We start from the raw sequence: 22424 nt of genomic DNA, 5'->3' as shown, positions 1-22424 counted from the left end.
GGAGTTAGGTCTGAGACTCCCATGCTCTTTATACTTTCACTGAACCGTGTTTAGTAAAGGAAACCAATCTCATTTTCATGGGGTTTAAAAAGGATGCTCAGAAGAAATATTTTTCACAATTAAAAAAAATTCCTTTAAAAAAAGAGCTACTCCACTTGTTGGGATGAGCACTGGGTATTATATGTAAACCAACTTGACAATAAACTACTTAAGAAAAAAAAAGAAAAGCTACTCTCCATTGTCTCTGGACTAGAGCTGGGCTCTTAACACAAGAAGTGAATGCCATTTATGTTTTAATTAGCTTTTGTTTTTCCTTTAAAACATCCCGCATTCAATTTCCTTTCATTTAACACATACTCTCACATACTCTCTCTTTTTTAATTTCCTCATTTTTACTTGTATTCACTTGTGAATGTGTATATTTAGCTCAGTGCTAATCACTGCAGAGATTCCCATATACGTCACCACAGACAAGACACTGAACAATTTCACGACCATAAGGATCCTGTGTGTCATCCTTTATAACCACATAGCTTTTACCTACCTAACCCCTGGCTCCCTTGAATCTGTTCTCCATTTAAAACTTTTATCATTTCAAAAATTTTACATAAATGGTATTGGGATTGGTTTTTCTAAAAGAGACACATGCAATCTATGTCAGGATTTTCTATTTACAGAAAATCAAGTAAAAGTAGGTCTTCACCAAAATGTTTTGTCTTTCTCTTCCCACATGGTCTTTTCATGCCAATGTTCTAACGTTGTCATCACATGTCATCTCGTCATCATCAGAAAGCCTCAAGATGGCTTTTTCATCAGATAATGGTTTGTCTCAGTAATATGCGATTGTGGTTTCACATTACAGCCACCTAGGCAGCTTTTAGGAAGTACCAATGCTTCAGTCTGGGGCTGGGACCAGGGCATCAACATGACTGACAAAATCCACAGGTGTTACTGATATGCACCCAGGGTTAAAATTACCATCAAACTAGAAGACAGTAGGTAAGAGAACCTGTTTGCCAGGGCAGGGTGGTAGGTGAGGGGTGAGTAGGAGAGAGCAAGAAAGGCAGACCAAATTAACCTAAAAGAAATGATGAGGGAATTCGTTTCAAAGTAATTCTGACACTATTACAACAGGATTTTTACGAGGAAAAAATATCAAGTCAAATTGAAGAGAAGAGACTTACCAGAAGATTTTAGGGCTTGCAAAAAATACAATTTCATTTTTTCAGTGGATGCTTTTGTGTGTGTGTCTACCATGTGGTATGTTCTAGGTAAGGACAAAGATGAATATAACAAAGTCCTGCTCTTACAAGCCAACTTGTAAAGTACAGGCTAGTAAGTAAACAAGCAATTCTAATCCCATGTGGGAATCTGAATCCCCCTGAGGGATCGCAGGGCTGACAGAACCTCCTCCTAGTCTGGGTAAGAGGCTGAAGGACACAGCTAGAAGAATTTAGGGATGGACTGAAAGCCATCCCAAGGGGCGACAAGTATGTAAGAAGAAGGAGGCATGAAAGAGCAAGCTGATACAGAGATATTGGCCATGGGTTGACGTGGAAAAGTAGAGATGAGCTAAAAGGGTAGGCAAGAGTAAATCATGAGGTCTTTTTTTGCTAAACACGGAAATTCATGTTTTTATTTTATTTTACTATTAATGTTTAATTATTTTTGAGAGAAGCATGCACATGAGTAGGGGAAGGGCAGAGAGAGAGGGGGACAGAGTTTTCGGAAGCAGGATCTGCGCTGCCAGTAGAGAGCCTGATGCAGGGCCCAAACTCACAAACCGTGAGATCATGACCTGAGCTGAAGTTGGACACTTAGCCGACTGAGCCACCCAGGTGCCCTGAAGTTCATGTTTCTAGAATGCTTTATAAACAGGTATTGTTCCTGGGACCTGAAGAAAGAATTCAGGGAGTATACCAACTTGGATGGAAAAGAAATGAATCCTCCTTCCAACGGAATTAGCATTTCCTTCATATACATGTAGTGCTATGATTTTGTTACCGAAGCCCACAGCAGTGTTAGTATGATTTTGTTACCAAAGAAAAATATTGCATCTTCTTTTTCATATTACTTTAGAGGTGTTACAGGTATCTCAAAATCTTGCCAACACGTATCACACTTTTGAAACTGTGGTGGTTATTAGACCCGATGGTAGTCTTATTATTGGATTGTTAATAAGAAACACATATATTATTACATCTCAAATCTTTTTGTTGTTCTACTCCCCCAAGGAGAAGGCTTCCTAATTTGGCTGAGGGTTCTCAGATTGCTTGCTCTGCTTTCCTTCCCCATCATGGAAACCCCAGGTTGGAAAGATTGAGCTTCAAGCATAGAGTCTATGTCAGTTCACACAGATACAATCTGTGAAGAATTCATGCAAACCACCTATTCTCAGCAAACAATCCATTACTTATCAAAACAACTGGAAAATCAAAGATCACCAAATATATGAGGAATTATAATAACACAAACCAGAAAGAATGAGATGAACAAACAGAACAAATATAATAAAGAATTAAATATAATGCAAAAAACAGAAAGGAACTTTCAACAAACTAAGTAAAACAGTCAAAGAGATGTGAAAAAATACTTGTGATATTATGATTCATAGTAAGAAATATACATTTGGTCTTCGTACCCATTTCCGGCACAGAGCTCCTAAAACCCCTGGAACTTCTTAAGTGACGAGCATGGTAAAGGTGTCTTTAGTTACGCCAATGAGGTGACTTTGGGAATGTCCTGGATCTCTTTCAGGATGGGGGCAGGTCACCAGAAGAATCAACCATGTGATCAAAGACTTGGAACTTTCAGCCCCACACCGCTGACCTCCATGGAGGGGAGAGGGCCAGCAGAGGGAGTTCAATCACCAACAACCAATGATTTAATCAATCGTGCCTTTGTAATGACACCTCCCTCAAAACTCAAAAGGAGAGCTTCGAGGCTGGTGAACACATGGAGATCTAGGGAGGACGTGGAAATTCTGCACCCTTTCCCTATGCCCTGCCCTGTGCATCTCTTCCATCTCGCTATTCCTGAGTTATATTCCTTTAAAATAAACCAGTGATCTAGTAAGTGAAATGTTTCTTGGAGTCTCGTGAGCCCCTCTAGCAAAGTAATCAACTCCAAGGAAGGAGAGAGTTGTAGGAACCTCTGATGTATAGCCAGTCAGTCAGAAGTACAGGTAACAACCTGGACTTGCAAGTGGTGTCTGAATTATAGTCCAAGGAGGGGGATGCTGGAACCTCCAATATGTAGCCGGTCAGTCAGAAGCAGAGGGGACAGCGTCCAAAGTAGGGCAAAGGCAGAGGAGGTGGGGAATGACGGTCTTATAGGACTGAATCCTTAAACTGTGCAATCTGATGCTAAGCTCTGGGCAGACAGTGTCAGAATTGCACTGAATTCTCAGATGCCAACAGGGGCAACTGGTTGGTGCCATGGGGGAACCTGCCGGCCACACTGGAATTGGTACCAGAAGCATTTTAACATTACATCCACGAACTTGAAAAACAAGTCAGAAGTCAAAAATAGTTCTTGGATATTAAAACTGTACTTGCCAAAATCAAAAAGGTAAACTGGACCACCTTCTCTTGTGCTGGTACTGAAGAATTAAATAGATAAGGCTGCAGATCAATTTAAAATTTTAGAAGAAAAAGTTCAAGAGGCCTCCCAGAATTTAACTAAAAAAACAATGAGATCAAAAGAGTGAGAAAAAAAAAACCCAACAACAACAACAAAAAAAACATGGAACATACAGCAAAAGTTCCAAAATTCATCTAACAGAAGTTCCACAAAGAGAGAAAGGAGAGGATGAGGGGAATATCTGCCACAGCTGGAAGACTTAAATCTTCAGTCTGAAACAACTCACCTACCGCAAAACCAAAATAATGAAAAGTAACACACCAGAACACAGGTTGGTAAAATAGCTGAACTCTAAAGATAAAAGAGCCTTGTAAAAGTTTCCAGGGCGGTGAGGGAGGAGAGAAAAAAACCAGGTTATATATAGAAAAATGAGATTCTGTGTCTTCTAAGTATATCTAAAGATCTCTTTCATTAGAAGCTACACAGTATAATTACTTCATCAGTGGTGATAACTACAAATTTACAGACAGAAATGGCAAATCCCATATATTTCCTGATAACAGATCATGAAATTGTAGGAAATGGCTAAAATCTGGGCATCTATTTTAAGAATACTGCAAAAAAGCACACATACCTTGAAAATTATACAGATTTCTCTAAATAACTAAGGTTCCTTATTTTGATAGTCAGTTACTGAACTATACTGCAATACAATTATGTCAGAGGGGCAACAAAAGTATGTGGGACTAAGTAGTCCCTGACTGCTGTGCTACTTGAATTCCAATGTCTGCTTTCCATCATTTCACCCTATTTCCCCTTTGTATTGAGGTTATCGGTTGTCATTTTTTACAACTCTTAGTATATTTATTTTGTGAATTACCACTCGTCTTGACCTTTCCTAATCTGATCATTCTAACCTCTTCTAGTCTAGAAAAACAGATGATCGTGTCTTGTTAAAATTGTGTCTAACGTAAAAAGGGACCGAGTAAGGGCCTTCCTCTATGAAGAATAAAGTCTAGGGTATCTGTTAAGATTGTTTAAAGATCGCTATGGTTTATTTGTGGCTTCTGGAAATAGTACAAAGTGCCGAGAGTTAATGAATTCTGGAACAACAAGCTATTATGTTGTGTTTTCTGCAAGGCCTTTTCTAACAGAGATTTTACAAAAGACTTTTCTAAAGCCTCTTTCCTTCTTTTATATGTACTTTCTCATCACATGATCTAGGGATTGTATAAGATTAGCAAATTTACAAGATTAGCAAATCCCTACCTGTCCTGGAAGAGACGTGTTGCCAGCATATAGTTCATCGAAGTCTTGTGTTCGAGGTAGGACCTGAAAGACAAAGGAAGAAACTGCCTATTTCTTAGGTTTGGATGAAGGGAGAAAAGATGGAAATAAAGCCATGAATCAAGCGCAGAAGTGACAGGCTATGTATATACTGTTTCTAAAGTAATATACTGTTCTCTAAAATGACAAAGGACGAGAAAGTGGCTCAAATTAAAATTATAAAATATTAGAGTTGCAGCAGATAAAATAAAATTTAAAGAACGGAGGAGTTAATTTAGAATGGAAAAAGAAAGAAATGGCAAGATTTCTTGGATTAATAAAAAGTGACCTACTAAAATCAGAAAATAAAACTGTAAGGTAAAAACAAAACCACTGGGGGTGCTTGTGGCCCAGGTGGTTGAGTGTCCAAGTCTTGATTTGGCCTGTGGCCCACCGTCATGCCCCAGCTCATGAGCACACGTGTACTCTTCCTCTAAAATCAAAAAAATTTTTTTTAATTTAAAAAAAACAAATGCTTAAAAAGAAAACAAAACCACCGCCAAATTTCATATATAACTAAGAGAGAGGTCAAAAGAAGCCAGGAATGGGAGATGCATAAAGGGCATGAAAATGTACGCAGAAGAGGGTTTCAACCATGCTTTTTCTCAAAAGCTTTCAATGGCTCCTTGATGCCTACTGCAGGAGGCATACACTCTCTTCCAAGCTTTCAAAAGTTGAATAATCGATAGCACCAATTCCTTCATACTTTCTCCAGACAGTTCCTCAACACTGATCCTGCCATGTAGGCGGACAAGGCCCCTTATAATCCTTTCACACCACACCTCCCATTGATCCTTTTGCCTTGGTCTGGATACCTCCTCACACTCCATCCACTTACCCATAATACTCTTCAGGAAGCAGCTCAAGTCTTCCCTGCTGCATGAAGCCTTCCCTGATAACGGTAGCTCCAAGAAGCGCCCTTGTCTGAACTACCTTGCCCTTTACTGTATACTCAACAGATCTGCCATACACTGTCTCACAGAGGAAAATTTTTCTTCTCAGAAAGCGGCATGATGTAGCAGGAAAAAGTAAGATCCAGATTCAGAATACCTGCATCAGGTCCCCCTGTGTGATCACGGATGAGTCACTTACTTTACTAAGCCTTACTTTCCTTATCATTAAAATGGGGATAACAATGATGTGCATGAAGTACATTATAATTATGAGGAACTATACAAATGAGTATTTTTATTATATGTATAAGTAATTTCTCCACAATCACAGTGTTAACTCTCAAAGGCCAGGGGTTCCATCTAATAGTGGTTTTATACTCAAAAGCACCAGACATAGTGCTAGACACTTGGCTGATATCCTATATATATTTTTTGTTATTAATATACATGCGTATATTTGTGACATCTTCCCCACTCTACATGAAGGCAGCTCAATTAGTTTAATATTTTTGGCCTTGTTCTGCTTCTTTTCTCAGAGGCCCCAGGAGAGGTAGAATGACTTACTAGATTGATAATTTAGAAAGAATAAACAGAAATGCTTCATTGGGAAGCTCCCTTTTTTCTCTTGGGGGTCAATCTCCTGTTAGGAGGTACATTCTTCTGCTGGTCCCAGGGGTCAGGTGCTCCCCACACATAGCTCAGTCTAACTTTGCCCAGAAATGGGCATGTAAATCTGTCCAAATTAGAAGTTGCTTGCAGACAGATATAACCAAGTCCCCCAACCTAGACTTTATCAATAAAAGAGGAGATATCTGGCCTCCTTCTCTCCTTAGTCTTTGTCTTCTCTCTTGATTGGTTCAGAACCAAACCAGTAAAGAAAGGTATCATTACTGGACTCTATAAGAGACCCCAACATTACCTGTAATTGATTCCTTCAAATTTTCCTAAAGGCGCTTAAAGTTCTGTCTCTACACCCCTACTCAAGGGTGTAGATTTCTACTTTCATTAATTAAAATATATGTTTTCTAGGAACTGCAAACATGTAGATTCTTCAAAAACCTCTCAAAAGAAAACATAAGCAGTATCTTTCTGTTGCATTCCTAGGTGTCTGTAAGGTATAATTACATCGATAGAATATTTTGTAAGATGAAAGGAAGATTTCTCTATGAACAGCTGGGTTTTCAAGACAAAACAAAACAAACACAAAATGGATACCTTGCTTTATTCCTCTAAGTTCTAGCTCTATACTTAGAACCACTAATATCCCAACTAGATCAAAAGCCAGTCACCAAAGGAAAAGTAATGTGTTGCCTATAAATAAGTACAAAGATTCTCAACCTTATTGCAATCAGAGAATAATCATCACAAGGGATTTTTGAGTATTTGGGTAAATACAAATCTGCTCAGACATAGAGTGAAAGTCCACAAGGCTGGGCAAAGAGGAAGGGCCAGGATAAAGAACATATTAAGAAAGTATAAGCTGAATACTTTCCAGAATTCACCCAAGGCTATAAATTGATTGGTTCCCAGAATGGAGAAATCTCACTGAATATAAGCCTCATTTAACAAGACAACTACAAAGAGGCTTTAATAGTAAAACTTTCCTAGACCTAAGCAAAAGTTATCCTAAACAAACTATAAAAATGTTTTTAAATGATCTAAGTAATGTTAAATTGCTACATCACACATCTGATATTAATATAACACTGTTTGTTAATTGTACTGAAATTTTTAAAAAATGTTTTTAAATGAGCCTGAAAAAGATTAAGCCGTTCTACAAGTAACTTAACTGTTGGACCAAAAATAAAAAACCAACCAAAAAACAATTTTCAAAAGCATTTAAAGAAGACAATAAAACCAACCCACTCAACTATACATTTATAACATCCAGCATCCAATTTTTAAAAAAATCACTGTACATGTGAAGAAAAAGGAAAAATGTAACCCGTAAGAGGAAAATCAGTCAGTAGAAAGAAACTCAGAAGTGACAGAGATAACAAGATTACAATTTAAAAATGGCTACTATACACATTATAATATATGCATAAGGATCTAAAAAAAATCATGAAAATAATGGAAAAAACCAAAAAGTTCCAAAGATGAAAAATAAAGTATCTCAAATGAACATTTCACTGGATAGAATGAATAGAAGATGTGACACTGCAGACAAAAAGATGAATGAATTTAGAAAGAGAAATAGAAAATCATCCAAAATAAAAAGCCTAAAAAAATGAGCAGAGCCAGACGTGTATAATATCAGCCAATTTTAACATGTAACCAGAGTTCCAAAAGGAGAAAGGAGAGGAAGGAAATAGAAAAAAATATTTGGAGAAATAACGGCCAAAAGCTTCCCATTTTTGATGAAAACTATAGGCTCATAGCCCAAGAAGTTCAACAAATCCCAAGCAGAAGAAACATGAAGAAAATGACACCAAGACATATGTCATAATCAAACTGCTAAAAATCAGTCATAAAGCAATAATCTGAAACACAGGTTGAGGGGAAGAAAAGACATATTGTGCACAGAAAAACAAAAATAAGAATTACTGTATGCTTCTTATCAGAAAAATGCAAGCAAATAATAGAACAACATTAAAAAAATATATTTGTAATGTTTGCTTATTTTAGTGAGAGAGGGTGAGCAAGCAGGGGGAGGGGTAAAGAGAGGGGGACAGAGGATCCAAAGTGGGCTCTATGCTGAGAACAGAGAGCCTAATGTGGTGCTTGAATTCAGGAACCCTGAGATCCCATGAGATCATGACCTGAGCCAAAGTCCAACGCTTAACCAACTGAGCCACCCATGCACCCAATGGAACAAACATTTTTGAAGTGCCAGGAAAAAAGAACTTATATCCAGAATGTATAAAGAACTCTCATAGCTCGATTATAAGAAAGTAAATAACCTCATTTAAAAATGGGCAATCATTAAGGAAATGCAAATAAAATCATAATGAGATGGCGCTATACATCTCTGAAGGAGATAAAATTAAATTGACCACACCAATTGCTGGTGAGAATGTGGAGGAACTGGAACTTTCATACACTTACTATGGGAATGTAAAATGGTGCAACCAGTTTAGAAAACTGTATGGCAGTTTCTTAAAAAGTTAAACATATAAAACATGATCCAGTCATTTCATAAGTAGAATTTACCCAAAAAAAATGAAAGCATGTGTATATTTGTAATAACCAAAATCTGGAAACCAAAATGTCCGCCAACAGATGGAAAGGATAAACAAATCCAGGCATATGCCTATACTACTACTCAACAAGAAAAAGGAATTAAACCAATGATAGATGATACGTGTATGAATATTAAAATAATTTTGCCAAGTAAAAAAGACTCACAAATAAGAAAACAAACTGTAGAATTCTATTATATGAAATTCTAGGAAATGCAGATTAATCCTTAGTAACAGAAAGCTGATAATAGCTCCCTGGGAACAGGGATGGGTAGGGCAGGAAATACAGGAACAGGAGAGAGGAACTACAAAGAGGCACAAGGAAACTTCTAGAGATAAGTATGTATTTGTTCATTAAGTTGACTGTGTGCAGGTTTCACAGGTATATACATATACTAAAACTTATCAAATTGTACACTTTATACATATTTATAACTCAATAAAGTTGTTGGAAAAAAACATTTACAACACCATTCAAAAGCATGAAACACCAAGTCATACATTTTTAAAAATATGTTCAAGATCTTTACATTGAAACTATAAAATATTGCTACAAGAAATAAAAGAAGACCTAAATATGCATTTGTGATCAGCATCAGGTGATATATGGAACCAGGTGATGTATGGAATGGTTGAATTACTATATTGTATACCTGAAATCAATATAACACTGTATGTTAACTAGAATTAAAATAAAAACAAGAGGAAGAGAGGGCGCCTGGGTGGCTAAGTTGGTTAGGCATCTGACTTCAGCTCAGGTAGTGATCTCATAGTTCGTGAGTTCAAGCCCCACGTCAGGCTCTGGGTTGACAGCTGAGACCCTGGAACCTGCTTCAGATTCAGTGTCTCCCTTTTGCTCTACCAATCACCCATTCATGCTCTGTCTCTCTCAAAAATAAACAAACATTTAAAAAAAATTTTTTTAAACAAGACAGTAAAAGAGGGAGGGGGGAGGAGGGGGGAGGAGAAGGAGTGGGGGGAAGAGAGGAGGAGAAGGAGAAATGACAACAACAACTAAATAAATGCGGAGATATACCATGTTCATGGATTGGAAGATTCGATATTGTTAAAATGTCCACTCTCCCACAATTTATATGCTCAATGCAATGGCAATCAAAACCCAGCAGGCTTCTGTGTAGAAACTGACAAAGAAATTTTAAAATGTCTTGGGAAATACAGATGACACAAAATAGTCAAAATACTTAAAAGAGACCAACAATAAAGTTGGAAGACTCATACTATCTAGTTTCAAGACTCAGTATAAAGCTACAGTAATCAAGACTAACACATTAATCAGTAAAACTGAATACAGTCCAGAAATAGACCCACACATGTATCTGGATTAGTTTTCAAAAAAGATGCCAACAGAATTCAATGGGACAATTTCAACAAATGGTACTGGAACAAATGTACATCATATGAAAAGAAGTGAACCCCAACTCTTACCTTACACCATACACAAAAAAATTAAATCAATACACATCATAGACCTAAATATAAAAGCTAAAACTGTTGAGCTTCTAGAAAAAAACATAAGAGAAAAAACTTTGTGAAATTGGGGTTGGCAAAGATTTCTTAGATAGGAAACACAAAATGTATAAATCTTCTAAAAATGTGGTCACTTGGACTTCATTGAAATTTAAAATTTCTGTTTTTAAAGCCACTGTTAAAGAAATGAAAAAGCTAGCCATACACTTGGAGAACATATTCACAGTATAAATATCTGAGAAAGGACTTGTATCAAGAGCCCTTTACAACACAATAACAACAAAATCCTAAACAGAAAAAAAGACACACAAATAGCCAATAGCACATGAATGCTCAGTATCACTATTCATCAGAGAAAAGCAAATTAAAACCACAGAGAAATACTACACACCCACTATAATACCTAAAATTAAAAAGCCTGACAATATCACGTACTGACAAAGATAAGCAAAGAGCTCTCATGCACTGCAGGTAAAATGTAAAATGGTACTATACCTTGCCCCCCTATCATATGACTCACTTATTCTACTCCTTGGTATTTACCGAAGAGAAATGAAATCATATATTCACATACTACAGCTTTCTTCATAACAGTCCCAAACTGGACACAACCCAAATGTTCTACAACAGGTGAATGCCTAAATAAATTGTGGTATATTCATACCATAAATTAGTCATAACAATAAGGAATGAACTACTGCTTCACACAACATGGATAATTCTCAAAAACATTATGTCACACAAAGACTCCAGACACCAGAGTATATATTGTATGATTCTATTTATAGGAGATTCTTAAAAAAAATGATACAAAGCAGATCGGTAGATGCCTGTGGCTCAGGGTAACAAGGGCAAATAACTGTAAAGGGGCATGAAGGGACACCTGAAGGTTACAGAAACGTTCTATATCTTGACTGTGGTGATGCTGGTGGCTGAATTGGTGTTAATATTTGTCAAAACTTATTATCAAACTATACACTTAAAATGGATGAATTTTAATGCATGTAAACTAGATCTCAATGATGATTAAAAATAGGCAATATATTGTTTAGGCACAATATAGATGATAAAACAATTTTGTTTTCATGGGGCGCCCGGGTGGCTCAGTCGGTTAAGCATCCGACTTCGGCTCAGGTCATGATCTCACAGTTCGTGGGTTCGAGCCCCATGTCAGGCTCTGTGCTGACAGCTGGCTCAGAGCCTGGAGCCTGCTTCAGATTCTGTGTCTCCCTCTCTCTCTGACCCTCCCTTGCTCGCGCGCGCGCGCTCTCTCTTCCTCCCTCTCTCTCTCTCAGAAATAAATAAAAACATTAAAAAAAAACATAATTTTTTTTTCAAAACAAGGTAATTATGACCATAAAAAATTTTTTAAAATATGTAATCCTGGGTTAGGGGGCTATTTGGAAGGAGGTGGGGATTTTTTTTTTTCAAAGGGAGGAATAATGCACAGGTAGGTTCAATTAACATTAACGCTCTAGTTCTTAGGTTAGGTAATAGTCACACTACTGTAAGTAAATATACAAAATAAGAAAGACACACATGGAAAGCAATGACAACACTGTGTCACAATTAATCCAATTCTGTGGATCTGAGTCACAGATACAAAAAAAAAAAAAAAGGTAGTCACCTCACCCATATATTTCCCATGTCTCTGATGTGGGGAATATGCGAATAAATCCACCTCTCCGATCATTTTCTTCCTTCACTCTCCGTAAAACTTTGATCTACATAAAGAGAAAATAAAATGAGTACCAATTTTGGAAACCGTAATCCATAAGCTTATAGGCCAAAAGAAAGAGGGTTATGACCCACGAATATGAAAGAAGCATGAAGGGAGAAATTATTCCATATAAGATGGAATTTTCTAAAAACAAGTTTTCTGAGAATAAGTTTCTCCCATCTTGAATCTTTCTAATGTAAGATATGAGTTGGTCATAAACATTATTAATTGCTCACTAATGTTTACTGAACCCTGTGTTAACCCACAAAGGCCTGAGATGGAGTTATCTTTACCTCCTCCATTGACAGACCAAGCACAGAACCACCTAACTTCCCCGGCACCTTCTCTCGGGCTGAGCCCACAAGGTTTTTCATTTCCGCATCACTGGCAGAGAGTGGACGGGAACGCTATGGAGAAGGACAAACAGAAACAAAATGTTTTCATCACCTTTCTTCATTTCCCTCTATTCAGTCCCTCAGCATCATTGTCTTTCCTAATATGGATAAGCTCGACTCCAAAGTCCATTTTCTATAATTACTCTCTTAGCCTGAGACCCTGGGAAATAAATGAAAGCCAGTAGACTCAAAGGCAAAAAGAGAAAACAGAATAGAAGGGAAATGCTATGGGTTGAGAGGGAAACAAGCAGAAAAACAGAAGAGATGGCCATGTGATCATCTAATCCAATACTTACTCCTACTCTTGGTCTGAGAGTTCATCCAATATTTTCAAAGATATGGGAAAAGACTTGAAAATAACTGCCATGTAAGATTGAATGTGCATTTATTTTGATAAATAACAATATTCTTTTCAGTATTGGACAAGGAGAGTTAGGAGAAGTAAGATGTAAGACAGAAAACCAACGAACAATTTACTATGTCACAGGTGAAAGTTGGGCCGTGGGCTGTTTTAGAACCCGTGGCGGGAGGGTAGGGAATACTGAGATGAGTCACCAGTGAATCAGAAATGAGCTGTGACCAAAAGACACACTGTGACTGCTGGACTTCAAGCGACCTTGAACAAGGATGACTGCCTTAGACACTTCAAGGAGGAAGCCAAATGGGCCATACTCCTCACAGCCTTCTGAAGGATGATCACAAAGGTCATCTGAGAATGCAAGTTTTAAGTAATTTCAATGTTAGGTGAGCAGAAAAATATCAAGGTAACAAAGGAAGTCAGATGGTATGGTATGATGATAACACAGATAGTGTGTTAGCCAGGTAAGGGTAACACACTATTATTGAAACAGATAAAGTGACTGATAAAATAAGACAAGTACATCTGCCAAGATGGGAGATTAATAATTCAAGAAACATGGGTGTGAATTGTCTTTCTAGATACCTGGAAGTGACTCTGACCAGAAAGAAGCAGTCCTATTGTCAAGAACTTAGTTTTCTCTTTGGGTAGACCACCTACGGAAAGGCTTTGGGTAACTAACCTTTGACCTTCTCAGCAATACTCACAGTTACAGACTAAAGGTTTGGGTCCCCCTACTAATTGTTTGTTGAAGCCCTAACCCCCAACACAATGGTATTTGGAAACAAGGCATCTGGGAGGTAATTAGGATTACATGAGGTCAGGAGGGTGAGACGCTGGCTTGATGAGACTAATACCCTTAAAAGAACAGGCATCAGAGTACAGCTTGTGTACTGCCGAGTATGGAAAAAGAGGTCATGTGAGCATTCACCTACAAGCTAAGGGTAGAGGCCTCAGAAAGAAACCTGCCTTGCTGGCTCTTTGGTCTTGGACTTCCGAGCCTCTAGAACTGTGAGAAATAAATTTCTGTGGTTTAAATCACCAAGTACATGGTACTAAGTTATGGCAACCCAAGCGAACTAAGAGTACACACCTGTCTGTATACATGAGTGCTTTCACCTTTGACATGAGGGAGACCAATACATACTAATCTTCAAAGCTAGCCCGGGAGTTATAAAAGATAGATTTTCTAGTAGGTAACTCTACGATGAAACACCATTACGAAGAAAAACCATGAAATCAGCAGACAGACGCAATGTGTTTTACCTAAACAGCTTTTCCTGTAATATCTTCTAAGTACCCAGAACAGTACATGACATGGAATAGGAGATCAATAAATACTTGTTGAACAAAGAAATAAATGAATGAATGTCCTGACACACAGTTTAATCATGTTTAGAACTCAATCTTGCAGAGGATTTTGGGGAAATTTTTAATTCCTTTGCAATGTAGTCCTCTGGGACTACACTAAACAGTATACGTTGGCATGAAAGGGGAGTCAACGGGAAAGTTTAAAGATTTAGGAAGGTAATCACGTAAGTAAGTTAATCTTTTCAAAAATTTTTTAAAGTATGAATGCTTACTTAGTATATAATTTAGTAAAGCCAAAATATTAACTGGATGCTTTAAGGACTTTTCTCACACACTACTTATCGTTGGCTAAAAATACTTTATTCCACATGTGATGACATGGCTCTGATCAGAAGGCCACTGGCAGTCAAGTGCCTTATCCAAGGCCAAGTTGCCTTATCACTCACACTATTTAAGAGTACCTTAAAGTCCTCTAAAATTATTGTAAGAGAGAGTATGAAGTAAGCACTCATTTAAATGACATAACAAGGGGCACTTGGGTGGCTCAGTTGGTGAAACGTCCAACTTTGGCTCAGGTCATGATCTCCAGATTCATGAGTTCGAGCCCCACATCAGACTCTCTCCTGTCGGTGCAGAACCTACTCTGGATCCTCTGTTCCCCTCTCTCTGCCCCTCCCTGGCACATGTGCTCATTCTTGCTCTCTCTCAAACATAAACACACATTTAAAAAAAAGATATAGCAAAAGCAAAAGATTAAACCTTTAAAATAGAAAAGCTTTAATTAAGAATGTTAATAAACTAAAATCTGTACTAAAGATTAATAAAAATATTTTAAGAAATAGTTATTAACTGTTAGAATAGTTTTAAGAAATGTATGGTTGTAGGCACTAGGTGGCTCAGCTGGTTAAGTTTCTGACTTTTGATTTTGGCTCAGGTCATGATCTCACGGTTCATGAGACTGAGCCCTGCAATGGGTTCTCTACTGACAAAACAGAGCCTCTCTCTCTCTGCCCCTTCCTCTGCGCATGTGTTCATGCGCTTGCTCACTCTCTCTCTCTCAAAATAAGTAAATAAATACTGAGAGACAGACAGGGCGTGCTCACGAGCACATGCGTGAGCAAGTGGGGGAGGGGCAGAGAGAGGTGGACAGAGGATCCAAAGCAGGCTCTGCACTGACAGCAGCCAGCCAGATATGGGACTCGAACTCATAAACTGCTAGACCATGACCTTGGCTGAAGTCAGACATTCAACTGACTGAGTCACCCAGGGACTCCAATAAACATATTTTAAGAAAAGAAATGCATGGTTGTATTTATAAGAATATGGATCAAATCACTATTGAATAACATCTAATTAGCACCCCTGATTTTTTTTATTTTATTTTTTTTGTCCTTGTTTTTGTTTTATTGCTCATTTCTTGTCTGTTGTTTTACTGTTTTGTAATTTTTTATTTTTTTTTTTTTTTTTTTTTTTTTTTTTTTTTTTTTGCCTTTTTAGGACCTAATTGTTCCAAAATGGAATAATGTTCCTGGCTTCCAGAGATTGAGATTATAATGGTGTTGCAACCTTCCTCTCCTAATCTAAATCTGCTCCAGAAAACAGTGCATTGGTGCTCCAAAATTCTTAATCTTCTCTCCCAGTCACTTTCAGAGAGTTGTCTCCCATACACATTCAGAAACACTCCTCTGTTATCCACAATCCACAGTTCTAACTCTAGCCACCTGTGCGTGCATAGGCGCTGTCTGAGTGTGGCATGGAAGAATTCAGGAGGTGCTCCTGGCTGGGGCCTTGGGGAGGTGTGGAAAGGGAACGGACGGAGGGGTAATGGTGTTTGTTAGAGGAACACTCTAGCTGCGAAGTCCCATAAGGTGATGGCTTTACTCTTTTATTGCCACAAATATCACCAGGCTACAAATAAAAAGGTCAATGCTACTCCAAGAGGGGAAAAAAAAAATGTGGCTAGACACTTCTTTTATCCCTTCACCTATTTACTTCAAACGTTTAAACTGTTAAAAAGGCTGAGAGGGAGAGAAACAGGAAAAGTTTAGCTACTGAAGTTTAAGTATCTCAAATGCTTCTCTAAAATCCCCCAGGTCTCCTGTGTCTCTGGGGAAGCTACTGGAAAGTATGAGACTAGAAAGTCAGAAGTATTTTGCCAATTTCAGCTTTTCAATATACTTGAGATTACAGAGAATTTTCTTTATCAGCATAGTATCTACAGAGACGTGTTTTCATAGGTACAACAGAGCATTAAAATCTCAGATCATGGGTTGAATTCTACCAGTATTTGTTAACGAAACAAACTATTAGGAAAGGCGACCTGAATTATAGACACAGGTGAGAGAAAAGACGGAGAAAAAGTAGGAGGAGAAAAGGTAACAAATTAAAAAGAAAGACAAAAACTTCTGAATGGCAAGAAGACATACCTGGAGAGTAAAAGCAAAGCAAAAAAAAAAAAAAAAAAGCAATCAGACTGATTTGAAAAGTCATTAGGACTGCCAAAAACAAGAGCAAAACCCTCCAAATGCAAGCCGTTCTGTGGTTCCGACCTTGTGCATATCAGCGCAGCTACATTCTCTGGGTGGTAGAATAAATCCACGCATTCCAGGGCATCGGCTGAACACAGTAAGGAAATAAAGCTCTTCTGAATTTAGAGAGAACCAATGCCTCTGTCCAGATGACACAGGATTTTAACTACTGGGTGCTCAGATGTTAAACTGCCAAACTACCGCCTAGGTAAGAATTCTGCCATGCGACATGCATCAGAGATGTGAAATTATCATTAGTACAACTTATGACTCAGAAATACACCCAGAGAATAAAGTGTTACATGTCTAACCTTTATTGGGAGGGAAGAACTGACTGAGAATGTGAAATCACTGAGATGAGGAATGACCTGTCTCCACTCAAAGTAGTAAAAAACAGATGTTGAATCAGAAAAAGGATTCTCGGCCTGGAGTAAACTGGCAAGTACCAGCAACGAGAAGGGCTGAACAAAACAGGGAATACGAAAAGGGTGAAGTGTCATAAAAGATACCATAATTGAGGAGCAAAAATAAAACCTGTCTGTCAGAGAACACATACAAAGAATAAAGATGTCTCAAAGCAGTTTTACAAAGTTTGCAATTCTGTGTTAGAAACAAATGAACTAGAAACAGCTTGATTTACACGGGACACATCTTGCTACCTACAAAAGGTAAAATCAAGTTTAAAAAGTAGAATTAATGCTACCAAATGAAATAAGAGGAACAAAGAGGACCACATATGAATAAACCTGGTTGGGAAATAAACAAAAATTGGCCAACAGAACAGGCTTAAGTATAATTCATAACCAGAAGTATACTTTGAAATGAAGGGAGGGGGGAAAAAAAAAGTAAGTAAGTAGACTTGTGTTACAGTCAAAAAGACATATGCAACAGCTGAAAATCTGGAAAAAATATAAATCAGCAGGTCTGAGAGACCTGGTTTTAAAAAACAAAATCAAAAAACAAAAAACTTACCAAAACCACTTACAATTATGTTTGAAAAATCATGAAGAACTGAGGAGGTACCAGGGGATTAGAAAAAAACAAATGAGTTACCAATCTTCAAAAATGTAAGAAGTGTGCTCCTGGTGATTACCGCCTGGGAAGTCTAACTTGAATCCCTAGTAAAATAATGGAACAAATATTAAAAGAAAAAATCCGTAAACATTTAGAGTTTAATGGGCTCATGAAGAATAAGTATGGAGACTGTTTTATTATTTATTTTAAAATATGCTTTAAAATGTTTATTTTTTTGGACAAAATTACAAAAACGGGGGAATAGAGCAAATACATTTAATACCTGGGTTTTACAAAAGTCTTTGTACAAATTTCATAAAATTTTTATTCGAAATCACATTTCTAATCTGGGCTTAGTGTCATGGTATAAAGAATAAAATATACCAATGAAAACTGCAGAGAGTTAAAAAATATAATGTAGGATAAACAGCAGTGAATCAAGTTAGAAAGTGATTTTCAGAATGGGTATTAACTAAGCACTACTTAGAAACTTCACTGATGTCTGGGAGGATGAATAAATAAATAGATAATAAAGTAATTAATTTGTATTTGTGGATGACAGCAAATGTGAAAAGTATGGCTACAGAAAAGAGTATCAAAATAACACTAGATACTACCTATCAAATGGGTAAAAGGAAAATCAATGGACTCAAAAGTGTGAAGGGAACTATGTGTCCAGAACTATCCCAAATATTTTACTGATGTTTTATCATTTCTTTCACACCCTACCTCCATGTATGTATTATGATCCTCATTTGATAGATGTGGGTAGTAAGGCTCAGAGACATAAGGGAACTTGCCCAAAGTCTAACAGCTAGTTGGTATTAACCCGGGTCTATCTGACTCTAAAGTCCATGCCACAAAACCATGCCATCTGCCCTGGAACAGTGAAAAGTAGCTTCTGGTGAATGGAAAATTTGAACCACAGGCATTCAAGGAAGGGAGAAATGTACAAAGAGACAATGGATTAAAAAGGAATAGTCAGACAACAGGCAAAGAACTGTGACTTTGCAATCTGACAGCAACAGAAAAAGAAAACTTGACAAAGTGTAGATGGCTAGAGCAGGGAACTTGTGTTCGTTTTTAACTTGGCTTTGTCAAAATACCGCGGAGCTGAGAGTGCTTCGTTCACAGAAAAGACAGTGACAAAATAGAACATTGCAAAGGACAAGAAGAGTCAAAGAATTCAACATGTATAAGGTAGGCTGAATGAAGCTAGAAAGGCTCTGTGTCAGGCGAGCAGTGTTCAAACACCCAACCCTGAGGGAAGAGGCCTCAGGCCTATTGCAACCTACAACAGTTCAAGCAAGAGCTAGCTCCAAGAGAATTAAAATGTGTGAAGGGAAATTACGATTAGAATTAACATACCAAAGAAACTTGGAGTCAAATTCAGAAGACTACGAATTAACCATTTTTAAAGTTCTCCTTACGTTGATTAGATATCCCTAAAAGGTATTAGAATGTAAGCTCTTTGAAGTCAACAGCTTTGCAGACTTTGTTTTGTTTTGTTTTCTGTTTTTTTTGCCATGGAGAGTAGCTACCACACTTAGGTACTTGCTAAACACAAAACACTAAACATTACCAAGTTTTAAATTCTACCAACTAAACACAAAACTCGTATTATGAAATCACATTATTAACCAGTTACCAAACACTAGACAACCATCAAGTCTTTTTGTCATTTCTTGGATTTATATAAACCATGGAAAGCACTTTGTCAGAAAGAGTAGCTTATGGAAGTTACAAATCAAGCTCCCAAGCTGTCCAGAAACTGCATCAGAGAGGACAAAGGCCAAAATAAATATCCTGCAGCTTTTTGTCGAAGAACTACTAGTTGCAAGTGGCGCACTTATGTATGAAACATCTACAACCCTCATTTCAAAACATCAAATAGTGGGAGAGGCACACTCACTGCTACTCAACTTCAAAAAGATGTTTAAAAGAAAAAAAGGTTTTTGTAAAATCTTTGAGTTAATCTCAATATCGCTAACAATGACAGTAAGAGAGCAAACGCTATTCATTTAGAGTTGGAGACAAAATATTTTGTCTTTATTTTTAAAGGCAGCATCTCAGACACTGATTATGGCAGAGTTTCTCAGATTAATAAAACCATGAATCACCACATATAAAAAATACAATCAAATGTAGCCCAATACCCATTGTGAAAATGGTTCCAGTATTAAGCGACTGACAACAGTACATTTCATAAGACATCTGAAGAAAAGAGTGTTCATGAACAATATTTCCTTTCTGGAATATTCTGTTCATCATTTAAACCTGACTGTCTCCATCACAACACAATCGCTATCAGGAAAAGAGGATTCATAAATTCCTGCGGCCTCTACTCTTGTATTCTATATCTGGAAAGACCTCTGTGCATTCGTTTGCACTTATTCTATCTTTAAGTGAAGTTCAAAAAGCAGGTGAATAGAACATGTACTGTGAAAGTGCCAAGCTAAAAGGCTTTCCGTTTGGGGACTGGTAATAAGAATCTGAATGAAGTCTCCAAAGGATCCAGAACTTACCTGTTTGGCATATGAGGAGTGAAACTGTGCAGACACTGAATGCTATAAAAGACAGAAAAATGGAATAAAGCCTTATCTTCTCCTAACATACCTAGGTTTTCCAACTCCTGTGCCTATGATCTCACAAACAAGAAGAGAATCTCCAAGCAGGAACCAAAAGCAAGAGCTCCCTGCTTCGTGCTTGTTAGACCAGAGCATTTATTGTGTTTCCCACACTTTCTCTTCCAGGGTATCTACTCCAGACTCATCTCTTCAGCACCGAGAGCACAATTCTACCATCACGTCCTGAAGTTAACTAGTCCACCTGACAAACTGGTTCTAGAGTATACATAAGGCATCCACAGTTTCTTCACCTTTTAAATAAGCATCCTGCAGGCTGCTAATGGATGAAGTCACACTCTGACCTACCAGTTAGTAAAACAAATGGCGAATAGATTCTCCACAATTTGCAGAGTGGTCAGCAAAAGCTGGGAGGCAAGCTAAGCAAGGGGGTCAATTCATCCAAGACTGACATAGAACCATGCCTGGAGAAAAATGAGGCAGAAACTCTGCGAGGCTGCACAGAAACATTCACAATCCATTACACACAACCCGGTGGCTCTGCTACTGATACTGCAGGAGACGGTCTGCAAAGGACACCTCGGTTAATCTTCTATTTTTTTTATTAAAAATTAAAGAAAAAAAATCTACTTTTTCTTAATAAAACTTAAATGACGTCTGTGATTTAAAACCTTGCTGCCTGGGGCGTCTGGGTGACTCAGTCGGTTTAGCACCCGACTTCGGCTCAGGTCATGATCTCATGGTTTCATGAGTTGGAGCCTCACATTGGTCTCTATGCTGACAACTCAGAGCACGGAGCCTGCTTTAGATTCTGTGTCTCCCTCTCTCTCTGTCCCTCCCCACTCGCATTCTGTCTCTCTGCCTCTCTCTCAAAAATAAACCTTAAAAACAACTGTTTTAAACCTTGTTGCCTGGTTTCCCTCTGAACCCAAGTTGACAGTACCCCTTAAAGTCCAGTACGCCCTGTCACACATCGCAACTCTAATACTAACAAGGGATAATCCTAGAGCAGACGGTCACAGGCAGGCAGCCTGCAGACTGAATCTAACTCAGACATGCTATGTTTGGTCTGCAAAGTGTTTCTTCTTTCATTGGACAATATTTTAAAATAAGATTTCTGATTTCTCTTGACAGTAGGAAGGTCTGACAACACGCGGCCCACACTCATGCACGGCAATGATCGGCTGGAGCACATCAGTAAGACAGCTGCCCCTTTCTCAGCTGGGGCACACACTCCAGTCTATGGCTGTCGTGCCCCTCTTAGCAATATTGTACATCTGGCCCTCTTATTCATTTACACCGTCTGCCTGCAGCCCCTATCGGCATTTGAGTGTGCACACCTTGTTCTAATGAAAAGTTAGGAACAGAAGTGTTTAGTAAGAGTCACGAGCTTGGCAAACAGAAACTGCACTACTTGAAATGAGACCAGCAAGCAGAAGGAAAAAAAAAAAAAAAAAGAGGAGGAGGAGAAGGGAGGAGAAACAAAAAACAAATGGAGGGGAGATGAAAAGAGGAGAGGAGGGGGAAGAAGCAGCTCTTTCTGCCTTCAAAGAGCTTATAATCTAACAGAGGAGAATGGGACAATTTAAAAGCAACAAACTGATGAATGCCATGCCATGCAATAGAGAACAAGTAAATAATACTGCAATAAAAAACAGAGGTCTTGACTGAGTGGGATGGATTTAAGAAGAAGAAACAATCTCCAAACTTCGGAGCAGGCGAGGTAATCAATCCAGAGGGGAAGAGAGGAGGCAGGTAGACCTTTTAGATAAGAAGGAATGTTAAAGGCAAAGAACAGAAGTGGGGAAACTAGCCAGGTTTAGACAGGCAGGGATGGATTCAATGATGGAATGAGTAGAGAGAACTATGAGCTGATTGGTTCAACTGAAACACAAATGCAGAGGACACAAAGCCTGGAGTGATGCCCGATCAAGTGACATTTTCAGAAAGACAGGCACAGCATTTGGTAGGCATTTATCTCATTTAACCTCAATTAACACCTTATGACACTAAGGCTCCTTTTGAAGAGAGTCACTTGCAGA

At 38.1% G+C, this 22424-nt stretch overlaps 1 protein-coding gene across 8 annotated transcripts in view; it reads right to left on the bottom strand.

Moving 5' to 3' along the window:
• Window positions 1–22424, bottom strand: part of TTLL5 (tubulin tyrosine ligase like 5) — a 286366-nt gene that overhangs the window by 196428 nt on the left and 67514 nt on the right. For all 8 annotated transcript variants that reach the window (XM_039232207.1, XM_039232212.1, XM_039232208.1 and 5 more), the window contains exons 15-17: window positions 12485–12598; window positions 12104–12195; window positions 4852–4914 (exon numbers count right to left, since the gene is read on the bottom strand). In XM_039232207.1, coding sequence (XP_039088138.1) covers window positions 4852–4914; window positions 12104–12195; window positions 12485–12598 — 269 coding nt within the window. The remainder of the gene's footprint in view (window positions 1–4851; window positions 4915–12103; window positions 12196–12484; window positions 12599–22424) is intronic.

Source organism: Hyaena hyaena, unplaced genomic scaffold, assembly GCF_003009895.1.
Source record: "Hyaena hyaena isolate Hyena2069 unplaced genomic scaffold, ASM300989v1 scaffold_65, whole genome shotgun sequence".
Taxonomy (NCBI): Eukaryota; Metazoa; Chordata; class Mammalia; order Carnivora; family Hyaenidae; genus Hyaena; species Hyaena hyaena.
This window is presented reverse-complemented; position numbering and strand designations above follow the sequence as displayed.